This window comes from Mustela erminea, chromosome 6 (assembly GCF_009829155.1).
Source record: "Mustela erminea isolate mMusErm1 chromosome 6, mMusErm1.Pri, whole genome shotgun sequence".
Classification (NCBI taxonomy): domain Eukaryota; kingdom Metazoa; phylum Chordata; class Mammalia; order Carnivora; family Mustelidae; genus Mustela; species Mustela erminea.
In genome coordinates this window covers 72,146,930-72,159,542 of record NC_045619.1, presented here as the reverse complement: position 1 = coordinate 72,159,542, position 12,613 = coordinate 72,146,930, and the positions used below count along the sequence as shown (strand labels likewise).

The window sequence follows — 12,613 nt, the reverse complement described above, 5'->3', positions numbered from 1 at the left end:
AAAAAACAAAAAACTACTGTTCACTTCATTTCTGCTTCTAAACTGCTATTTAATCCCCAAGTAAAGATTTCTACTTTGCTATTATTACTAGAATTCATAATTTTTTGGTATTTTAATTGTATTTACTTACCTTACATCTAATAAATATTGAACTGATTCCTTTCACCATGGTCTTTATCATATTTCCCCCATAAACAAAGAAACAGAACTGACATTAGCCTCAATACTAAAAATAAGGATAATCATTATCATCCCTAATTCACTGAAAAGATATCCAACAAAGAGAAGAGACAAATGCTTTTCTAGGGTTGATTAACTCTCATGACCATATCATTTCAAGGGGATGTACAATTACTTTAATTGGATGGTATGTTAGATTATGCAATCATCCTTTATTCTGGACATCTTAACTTTAAAAAAAACCTTTAAAAACCAACATACCAAGCACCAAACAATTAATTAAATTGTTGAAAGCAGTTGTGAGCTTTTGCCATTTTGCCCAGTTGCTGAACATTTTTATGTCTCATATAGCTGCAGGTGAAACTAACAGTGTTTGAGAGAGAAAAGCATATAAAGTTTTTGGCATTATATTAGCAGGTGCTTTTTATAATGAAGAGTATTAGAAGCTCAACACTATGCATTGGGCTCTTTTCTAAGCAAGTATCATATTTAATCTTCACAAACCACTAAGGTTTGTATTTTGTCCTCTATTCATGGAGGGAAAGCTGAAGATTGCAGAGGTTAGGACACCTTCCCAAGATCACATTCTCATTAACTGTCTTAGCAGAGCTCTGAAATGATCCCAAATCAGTCTGACTCCAAGCCTGTGCACTCTCCTGCTTTTATACTCCTTAGACTCCAGCTCGACCAGCAAGTCAGGCCCAACAATGACTGAGCTATATAGAAGAAAGTACTGAAAAAGATTCAGTAGGTGATTCTAAAGATTGCAACGAAGAAAGTCCTAGAGCATTCTTTCTTGACTGTAATAGTTGTTAATATTTCTCTGAAAATGTTTGAAGAATTGCTCTATATGGCATCCTTTAATCAGCTGATGTTTTCCGAAAAGCTCTATTTGGCTGGTGTCATTTATTCAACCACATCTCTCATCCAACCAACATTTGTTGAGTAATTTATTATTTCTGTGGCCTTCAAAGATCTTATAAATTCGTGAGAATATAGGTTAAAGTTAGGCAGAAATGAGTAAGTGCCTGAGGAAGGTGTAGGATCAGAGTGGGACTGATTCTCCCTGGGGAGAATAGAGAAACTTATCTCATACTATGCAAGTGTTTGCATTGTCAGCATCACCTCTGGAGTGTAAGATTTTCAAGGACAAGGACCATGACTTATTAATCTTTGTTCCTCCAAACTGACTGGATGAATAAAATGGCATTTGGACTGGGACATGAAAGTTTAATTTGGGGAAAGTTTATTTGGATTGAAAAATGAGTTGCCTAAGGAATAGGTATATTAAGTCACATAGCATGTGCAGGAAATTACACCTGATGGACTACAGCGTTGGGCATAGGATGTAGGAGACATGATAAGATGACAGACAAGCTAGAAAGCCTTTGTTTTGTATACAAGAGAAAGCACTGAAAGGGTTTATTTAAACATATGATACAGGCAGCCTATGCTTAGGAATGCCAACTGGAAAAAGTATGAAATGTTTCCTATGTTACGGAGCTTTTATGAAGATGAAAAGAGATAACACGCATCAGATGGTTAGAAAAGTACCTGGCCCCGTTACTTTAGCTATCATTACTACTATGGCTGCTGTTGTTATTGTGGAGAGGAATAAGATTTCATACGCGGGATGGCATTTAACATATGGACATCTGGGATAAGAAGATGGGGTTTCTAAATGAGAAAACCAAGTATGCAGGGGAGGACAGCAGAAGCCTGGAGAACCCGAGAAAGGTCCCCAGAAAGACAGGCATATGACTTTTCCTGGTCCTATGGGGCCCCTTACCTCCCAGGCCTGCCATATACATGGCCAAACCTGTGGTTTACAACAACCCTGGTATTTATACATGTTCTCCACTTTCTCACATATATATGATAATCTGTTAAAATCTCTGTGTGGGGGATGCCTTTGACTCAAATCATGATCCCAGAGTCCTGGCTCAGTGGGGAGTCTGCTTCTCCCTCTCCCTCCACGCCTCCCCGCACCATTCGTGTGCTCTCTTTCTTCCAAATGAATAATTAAAATCTTAAGAAAAAAAAACTATAAAATCTCTGCCCAGTAATTCCAACATCTAGGACATATCTGGTCCAGGTTATTTTGACAAAGGATCTTGCTTTCCTATATTTTTATGTATCTCATTACTTTTTTGTTGAATTCAGGAAAATGTGTACAAAAGAACAAAAAATGAGGCAAAGTATATATTAGTCAATAAAGCGCAATCCACTGACAGAGGAGAATTACCCTATGGCCAAAGGTGATGAGCTCAAAACTTGGTCAGATAAAAGAGTTAAAATCTATCAAGCAACTGTGTCTGGGTTCTTTCAGTTTTTTTTTTTTTTTAAAGATTTTATTTATTTATTTGACAGACAGAGATCACAAGTAGGCAGAGAGGCAGGCAGAGAGAGAGAGAGAGAGAGAGAGAGAGGGAAGCAGGCTTCCTGCGGAGCAGGGAGCCCGATGCAGGGCTCCATCCCAGGACCCTGAGATCATGACCCGAGCCGAAGGCAGCAGCCCAAACCACTGAGCCACCCAGGCGCCCCTCTTTCAGTTTTTTAATCCCTTACATTTCCACCCAGGAAAGTCTGATGCCATCAAGGAAAGAGAGGCCAAAGCATAAGAAAGTTAATGGCCTTTTTTTTTTTTTTTTTTTAAAGCTATAGTTATGTAGCCATGATAGCTGAGGGGAAAAATCAGTCAGTATCTGGACTCACAGAATGAATTTGCAAATATCTTCTTGGAGGGGTGCCTGGGTGGCTCGGTCAGTCAAGGGTCCAGCTGTTGGTTCTGGCCCAGGTCAGGATCTCGGTGTTGTGGAACCGAGTCCTGTGTGGAGCCCCACGTGGAGCCCTGCTTTGAGCTCTTCATTAGGCTCCTCACACTCAGCAGAGACCTGGCTTCCCCCTGCCATTCCCCCTGCTCACATGCTCTCTCTCTCCCACTCAAATAAACAAATAAATAAATAAATAAATAAATAAATAAAAATTTTTTAAAAAGTATCTTCTTGGAGAGTCTCAGAAGATTCATACACTGGTTGAAAATGCTTGAAATGCTATTTTAGTTAACAAATTTAACTAAGAGCTTAAACCAGCATCAAAGTCCTGTGAGTTGGCTATTCAGAAAACACCTTCTCAGTTGACAAATAGTATTTGGGTAAATATTACTCTTTCTACTCTTTCTGTTTTTATAAAGCCGGGTACTTTCATTCTTGTTCCTATTCTTCCCCCAGGTTTATTTGCCTGAGCCCAAACGCACTGCAACTGATTCTGGTTCTTGCATCAAAGACTAAATTACGACTCATTTCTTCTGTTGAACTTTTATTTTATTTTTATTTTATTTTTTTTTTAAGATTTTTTTTTTTTTTTATTGGACAGAGAGAGAGATCACAAGTAGGCAGAGAGGCAGGCAGAGAGAGAGGGGGAAGCAGGATCCCCGCTGAGCAGAGAGCCCAATGTGGGGCTCGATCCCAGGACCCTGAGATCATGACCTGAGCCGAAGGCAGAGGCTTTAACCCACTGAGCCACCCAGGCGCCCCATCTTCTGTTGAACTTTTAAAAGCCTTTCATGCATATAACTCATTATATAACAACCAGATTCTAAACCTACTGTGATCATGGGCTGGGGGGTGGTATGCTGTAGAAAATGATCATGGGGGCCTCTTCTGTGAAAAATGATTACGAGTTTTACTCAAAATCTAGTTCCTAACTACATTTGATCCACTAGTCTCCCTGGGCGGATATTTTACTGGCAAGGTGGACTGGGGCTGACTAAGCTCATATATTTCAACCAGAGAAGAGCTTTAAGTTGGGGAGATACATTGTGAAGATAGTAAGGTATAAATATTTGAAGATAGTACATTGTAAATACTGACCTTTGAGCCAAAGGATAAAATTATAATATGTAACTATACACTATAATCATTTGTTACTTAAAAACAGCTAATAATATCTGATGAATTTTATTAATTGTTTTTATTCATTGTTACCATATAATGGTCTTAGGTATTCTGAAGTGAAATATTTGATGTACCTTTCCAATATTTTATTTTTCACAAAAAATCAAAGTCTGCCCTTTTCTGGGAAACAAAATTGCTGAGTCCATCACAGATCACTGGTTTGGCCTTATTAGTCTACCATTATCATACACCGTTAGGAAATTTCCCTGATCTGATTTCTGAATTCCTTGGTGACTTTATTTTAAATGTGCATCTTATGTTTACAATTTGACCTTTAGGTTAGGCTGACCTTTTTATAGGAAAGCTCTCTTTAGGACCACACACTGCTTTGCAAATGTTGAAGTTTGTTAGAAAGAACTTTCTTACACTCAAAGGGTCTTCGGGATAGTAGGACCTCTTTCCACTATGATTATCTAAGTGTTCATGTTTTACAAACACACACACACACAGTCACACATGCACATATTCTGTTTCTAGAATCCTAGGACTTTTTTTAAACAGGGAAATTCTTTAGAAAGCAACTTTCCAACTTCCTCATGTTCCTGATAGTAAATGGAACCCTCAAATTCTAAGTTGATTTGATTGTCAGTATAGATACCAAATCTGTAAAACCCTGACTTTCTGGTACTCAAATGCTTTGTTAGTGATACTGACATGATGATATAAAAGATATATTTTTATTAATCTCATTTCACTGTCAGCAAATAAATGAAAAAGTCAAAACTGAATGACTTTGGTCATAGAGTTCGGCAGTCTTCTAAGATAAAGAAACCCGACTCTTTGGTCACCAAGGACCCACATCCCTGTTTTAAATAACTGTCTTATTCGACCCCTACACTGACTCTTACCTACACCTCAAAGTTACAGGAGAAATCTGACCATGTTTTCACTTGAAGGAGAGAGGGAGCCCCACAAGGCAAGTTGTATGTCTGGAAGTCTTGGTCTGTAGCTGCCACTCAGGGCGGCGTGTGAACCCAGCTCCACATGGTGTTTCCTCAGCTTTAGGATACACAGGAGTGCAACCCTGTTCCACCCACCATGGCTCTTTGGATCTTGGGATTTGGGATCGGTTGCTGCAAAGTAGACTCACATCCGGTCTGTCACTGCTATGCTCTACTGCACTCTGACAAAGTTAAACAACAGCAACTCTCTGTCACTTCATGGGAGGCTTTGTCATGAATATTGATTAGTTAAAAGGGCATTTCTGCCATCTGGCTGGCAGATGAAATGAAAGGATCAATACTTCTCATCCTTCAGCGTCAAGGATCAGAAAAGAAAGGTGGTGGGGGTCAGGGGAGAGGGAGGACACTTTACCTTATCAAGATGGTTGTAGAAATCAATGTTTGCCGCACAGAGATACCTCCCAAGCAATGTGGCGTGAGTGGTAAATATTGTAGCAATGGGAAGTTTCCGAGCTCGAGAAAGGACCAGTCCGGTTCCTGCCTGCCATTCATGGAACTGGGCAATGACGTGCTTGCCATCTGCATGATCTGTCACCTACATCAGAAAAGAAGAATTTAGAATAGTTGTTGGTAAAGCTTGATCTTGATGGTGGCCCACAGGTGAAGGAAAGTTATCATTTGTGCCTGTAAATTTTAGCAAAATCTAAAGAGAGGTAAGCATGAAATATGCAGATTTAGAAAGCAGAATTATTTTATTGGATTTACAGCATGCTCATGAAGCCCATATACTTGTATGGCATAATCCTCTCTTTCAGGAAGGAAATAGACTTACTTTTGTAGCTACAAAGGGGCCTCATAGAACAAATGCACAGTAGGTACTCCATAAATATTCATCGAATGGACAAATAAATAATAGCAATAACACCCTTGAAGATATCACTAAGCAGCTGATCAAGGGGGACTACCCACTTACAAGCTTCTTTTGAAATAAATAATATATGACTTCCTGTTTTAAGTCAGTCTTATTTGGATCTTCTGTAATTGAAGACAAAACCTCTTTAACTAACATATTATTTTAAGAATACGGAACTGGGAAGGAAGAGATGAATAACTTGCTTGGAAGCAAATCCTAATTTATTTTTATTTATTTTTTTTGTAAAGATTTTATTTATTTATTTGACAGAGAGAGATCACAAGTAGGCAGAGAGGCAGGCAGAGAGCGAGAGGGAAGCAGGCTCCCCGCTGAGCAGAGAGCCCGATGCGGAACTCGATCCCAGGACCCTGAGACCATGACCTGAGCTGAAGGCAGCGGCTTAATCCACTGAGCCACCCAGGCGCCCCAGAAGCAAATCCTAATTTAGTCACACACTGAGGACGCAGGACTAATCTGGGTCTAGCTCTAAAACTAGACAGGGGGTCAATTTCCTTGCCTTTAAGTTACCTTGTTTCACCCTTCCAGAAGTTTAGTATTTACATTCCACTCCCCTTACAACAGCTTGTTCCCTCAGTGTGGGAATAGAATTGATCATGCAATAACACATGCATTCAAGGAGTCTGAGCGAGGACTAGGAAATCAAGAGTTTACCCAAGAAGGCAGTTCTCACACTTGGAGGACATCAGTGTCACCTGGAACGCTGGTCAAGTAGAGACATCTGGGTCCCATTACCAGGTAATCTAATTCTGGGCTGGGGGCAAGAATTTGCATGTCTTACAAGTTTGCAGGCGATGCTGCTGCTGGTGGTCCATGGAAATACTCTTTGAGAACCACTGACTTAGTCTAGAACCTTTGTAGTTTAAAGTACTTGTTCTTCAAAAAGTTTTTCATGGTAATTAACAAGTGCACAGACCAGTAGCAGCCGAGAGGTAACTATAGAAACAGGATTTGCGGGCGCCTGGGTGGCTCAGTGGGTTAAGCCGCTGCCTTCGGCTCAGGTCATGATCTCAGGGTCCTGGGATCGAGTCCCACATCGGGCTCTCTGCTCAGCAGGAGCCTGCTTCCTCCTCTCTCTCTCTGCCTGCCTCTCTGCCTACTCGTGATCTCTCTTTGTCAAATAAATAAATAAAATCTTTAAAAAAAAAAAAAAAAAAGAAACAGGGTTTTCTCAGGAGCCTTGGGCTGTTAATGTCTTTATTTGCCCTTTGGATCAAAGAAAATGTCTGTTTCTGTAATAGTTTTAATTTAGAGAACACTGGGGCCTTCACTTTCTTGCTTCTCTCCTCTCTAGTTACCTTTAACAGAAAGGATGAGAGAGTGTGTGCACGCGCGCGCGCGCACACACACACACACACACACACACACACACAGAGGCTGGCCTCAGCCCCAAGGGCCTTGGATTAAGGAGGCAGTTTGCGTAGGAAGAGTTGGTTCCACCAACTGATGCTACAACAAGACGGCTTATTGTCATTAGGCCAGATCTCTTCAGCACCCTCACCCTCCTCTCCTAATTCTGTCGCCAGCAGAAAGCAATGGAACTGCCTTTCCACCTTCCTCTTCGCTTCTAGGCAGCCTTTTGTAGCTGCTGGAATAAGACTGCACCCGTAAGAAAGGCTGGTCAAGGGGATGCGCTGCCAACAGTTCTGTGATTTGTCCTCAGTCTACACCCCCACTTTATTAGAAATGCTCTTCCTCACCATCTAATGTTGAAGTTAAGGACAATCATTTTGAGGTAATGCAAGGAATGCAAAGAAATCCTCCTTTGAGAACTGATGAGAGTGTGGGCTTGGTTCATTTCACAAGGATAGATATCTAACGTTCTTGAGGTCTTTTGGGGTTTGGGAAAGTTGGTTTTTGAGGGGAGGATATTTCACTTCTACAGATCCTTAGCAACTGCTGAGATCACGTCAGCCCTTAGAAAACGATGAAAATACCTAAAAGCCACTGCGGTTGCCCAAGTACTCATGCATAAACAAAACCAAATATTTCAAGCTCTTTTCTACTCCCATAAGTCTAGAATTCAGGTCTTTAGTGCATGATATATACTGTTTTTTGCTTGTATATATATTACCATCTATGTATCAGGGAATATAATTGGTTGTTTTATACACATCATTCTATTTAAATCTGACATGAGGTATATATTAATAAGTACGATATTAACCTGTTCCAAGAGCTAGGATTTAGAGGAAGACTGAACATTTTCTCAGATTCTTTTGAAATGTATTAGGACAATCACAAAGTCATCATCTCCTTTAGCATAACCTAAAAACCATGGGATCATTGCTGAGCACAGAGCACAATTACGTTCCTCATCTGTTGTATGACTATGCAATAAACTATACCTCTTTTAAGAACCAGGCGGTTAAAGATCCGAATATTAGCATATCGTTGGCTTCTCGGTCATGGTAAGGGATGCCGACACTGCAGGCTTCCCAGAGGTCACCCTTCCACCTGTCCAGGTTCCAGGCTGAATAGCCTATGTCAAAGAGCACCACGTAAGGACTCCCTTCTATCAGCCATCTTCCAAAGTGCACCTGCCATGTAAAGAACACAGAGCTTTGCAGTAATACCAGGCAATGCAAGGGGAAAAAAACGGTATATGTGCTTAGAGCATATAAACTTTATTTAGAATTCAACAGCGGACTATGCAAGCTATATAGGAAACTGTAGTGGTAACACAAAACATCTGATATTTGAGCCTGAACATGGAATGAGCTTGCATCCAGTCATCTAAACCTCCAAGTTCTTATCCTTCAGTAAATTTGGTCATTTAAAAACGAAGTATCTAGATTATATAACCTCTGTCCTTTTTAAAAAGATTTTTATTTATTTGAGAGACAGAGCATGAGAGAGTGAGAGAGGTAGCACAAGGGGGTGGGGGGAGGGGTAAAGGGAACAGGAGAAGCAGGCCCCTGGCTGAGCAGGGAGTCTGACACAGGACTTGATCCCAGGACCCTGGGATCATGACCTGAGCCAAAGGTGAACCTTCAGTCTACTGAGCCACCCAGGTGCCCCAATTTTTGTCCTTCTTTTTCTTAATCCTCTCCTGTGATCTAGAGCTCCTGGTTTTAGGATTTAATATCATGCATGTTTTTATGATAAAGCTGTAAGATAAACTGCTCTGTATCTTTGATTTGTATTGGATATAATGTCTACAGTGTCACTTATTTTACTTTAAGTAATGGGACTATATTTCATGCTAGAAAAATTCATTTCTATGAACAAACGTATATGATTTCTCTTATTCCTCCTATCAGGAAAAAAAAAAAAAGTGACACAAAGTGTTTCCCAACATGGGTGCTGCCAGGTGTCTTAACTAAATATATTGCCCAAGTTACTTTATCTCTTTAATCTAACAGCTCAAAGTCTAATCCTCTTACATTCTTCAAATTGAATTCTTTTATTCCTGTTTTTTCTTGTACAAGTTCTAATGTTTTAGCTATATCGTTTTCTCCCAATTGTAATTATATAATCACTTGTATATCCAAATTTTAACTTTCTTTTTGGCTTCTATTTTTCTATAGTAATTTACTCATTCTTTTGTCTTGACTTTTATTTAGGTTTATTCTCCAATTACATGGTATGCAACTCCATAAGTCACTTCAAATCCTTCTTGGAAGTTGCCAAAAGCTAAGAGCTTCTCATTTGTATCTGGCCCTCTCTAGTAAACTGGACATGTCTGCATTGTTTAGTTATTGACCCAGTGACTCTACCCAAGGCTGAGTTTGGGGAGCTTGAAAGCCCATTTTTGGTCATAATTTTCTTCCACAGGGCTCAGAAATATATAGTGATATCTCTCCCATCTAGCCTTGGACAACTCTGAAAGACCCCATTATCTGTTGATTGCTTCCATTGTAATCAATAAGTATCATGGCACTCTTCCCTTTCCAGACTGAGTTTTCCTTTTCAGGAACATTCATTTATTTCCCTTTAGAACATTCATTGATTTATGTATTCATTCAATGAATAGTTACTAACTGCCTAATGTATGACATATGATACAGTGAGCTGAAATCATAGAGAAATATTGACACTGGAGAATGTAAGCTAGCTTGTTTTGACTTCCAGTGAGTTCTTGGCTATGATATGGAAATATCCTTACATCAGAAATCCATTTAGAACTTTAAGACCAGTCAGACAATTATGATTTTCATCTCTGTCTTCTTTCATGAGAGCTTCAAATACAAGCCCCTTCCAAAGTCTCACTCTTTCATCCCAGTAGCACAACATGCATCTCTCTCTTACTTTCTTAGGTTCTCTATGCTACACTCACTATGATAGGTTTCCCTGGTGCCCTCTGGGACCTCAAGTTCCCTTCAGTTAAATCTTCTGCATCTCAGGCTTTGCATAGACCTTGTAAAGACACTGCTACTCACGTGGACATCTCAATGAAGGCTTCTCATGTTTTCATCCCCAGAAACTATATTCCTGGGGTGAGTATAAAGAAAGTTTGGATTTTTTTAAAAAAGATTTTTATTTATTTATTTGATACAGAGAGAGACAGCAAGAGAAGGAATATAAGCAGGGGGAGTGGGAGAAGGAGAAGCAGGCCTCCCACAGAGCAAGGAGCCCAATGTGGGGCTCGATCCCAGGACCCTGAGATCATGACCTGAGCCAAAGGCAGACACTCAATGACTAAGCCACCCAGACACCCCGAAAGTTTAGATCTTTTAAAATCATGCTGAAACTTATTTGTGTATAAAGACATCTTTGAAATTGATGTTATCCAAATACATTACTTTTCCTTGTCCTATTAATCATCTGGCTACTTTTCCACCTTTCTCTGGGCAACTTCAAAATTCAATTTTTTATCCTACACAGTTAACCTCATGGTATTCTGACTTTATTGACTTCGAAGAACTTCATGTCCATGACATTCCAGCTACACAAGCTCATGGCTACACTGTTATCCTTGTCAAAACTGAGGCTATTCCTTCTCTGAAATTTTCAGCCTGAGCATTCTTTTACTTGACTACAACATCCATACCTCCACTTCTCTCACTCTGCTTCTCCCAGCATATATACTCCTTTTTCTGTCATCAACACCTCTGGTTTTTGGAGCCCTCCATTTTTTCCTACATCATTGCCTCCTTTCTGGCTTTGCTTCCTTTCCTATCCATTTCAAAAGCAACTGTTCATCAATTCAACCATTAATTCAGTCAGTCATAGAATCATACTTAATGATCCTTTTTCTTCATTGAAAAATTTTATTGCCACAACTTCTGTACCTTTTCCTCACCATTCACTCATTCCCCAATCCACTGCAATCTGATTTAACCTTCTTCTCCCTCAAGGCTGTATTTAGCAAGATTACCCTGAATGACCGGAATATTGCTAACCCCAACTGAGATTGGTTAAACCTTTGACTGACTTAATCCCTCCTTCATACTTGAAACTCTCTCCTCCCTTGTTTTGACCTATTGCTATTGTGATGGCAACAGATTAAGACACAAACCTAGTGGTTTAAAACAACACAAATTTATGATCTTTCAGGTTTAGGAGTCCATAATCTGAAATAGGTCTTTGGGGTTAAAATCAACATGTTGGCAGAGTTGCAGTCCATCTGTAGGCTCTAGGGGAATCTGTTTCCTGGTCTTTTCCAGCTTCTAGAGGTTATAGGCATTTCTTGGCTTGTGCTCTACTTCGATTGGCACATCTTCTTTCTGATTCTAACTCTACTGCCTCTCTTTTATAAAGACCCCTGTGATTACATCAGCCCACCTAGATAACCCAGGAGAATCTCCCCACCTCATGATCCAAATCTACAAAATCCTTTTGTTAAATAAGCTAACATATTCACAGGTTCTGAAGATTAGGATTTGCACACCACCCTTGATTCTGTATCACTAGCTGTGTTTGTACTTGTGCAATCTCTGAGTTCCTTTTTTCTTTTCTTTTCTTTTCTTTCTTTTTTTTTTTTTTTTTAACATAGTTGTTCCAACATGTTGACATTTCCAAAGGTTTGGCTCAAAACATTTGCTCTTTGTCTATAATCTTCCACTGAATACTGTTATCAATGCCAATAATGTCAACTACAATTTAAACACAAATGACTTTCCCCAAACACGTCTATCCTCTACCTTCTGCTGCACTCCGAATCTATTATCCTATTAGACATTTCCTGACAGTTTTTACAACGTGCCTCAAATGTAACCTATTTCCAATCAAATTCATCCTCTTTCTCACAAACCTGCTCCTTTTCCCTAGGTAGGTAGTCTTCTCTTGTGAGTTCATGTGAATGGTGGTCTGCTCTCCTGTAACAGTCTACTAGTCCTGCAGAGTGAAGTTTCAGTCAGTATCCCTTACCTGGCAGCCATGTTTATTCATTGTGTCCACTGCTTTTCTAACAGCATCATTTATAGGTTCACATTGTTCTACCTGAGTCTTCATATTATGCTCAAAATATGGTCCAATCAGAAAATAATTGTCTCCCCATTCATCTGCTGTGGTTTTGGCCTTCGTCTGAATCACAGTATAGATGCCACCAACTGTTAAAAAAAAAAATTCCATTTATCATTTAGGTTAGTATTTCATTGTAAGTGATGAAGGCATGGAAATGAGCTCTTATTTTTAAGTTAGCATTTAGGATTTATCAAGTACAAGGGTTTCCTTAACTTTCTAGAAGAAAATTTTTAAAG

General features: G+C 39.6%; 1 protein-coding gene across 1 annotated transcript in view; it reads right to left on the bottom strand.

Moving 5' to 3' along the window:
* Nucleotides 1–12,613, bottom strand: part of GYS2 (glycogen synthase 2) — a 51,916-nt gene that overhangs the window by 29,608 nt on the left and 9,695 nt on the right. The window contains exons 2-4 of the mRNA XM_032347710.1: nt 12,282–12,463; nt 8,318–8,509; nt 5,451–5,633 (exon numbers count right to left, since the gene is read on the bottom strand). Of these exons, the coding sequence (XP_032203601.1) occupies nt 5,451–5,633; nt 8,318–8,509; nt 12,282–12,463 (557 nt within the window). The remainder of the gene's footprint in view (nt 1–5,450; nt 5,634–8,317; nt 8,510–12,281; nt 12,464–12,613) is intronic.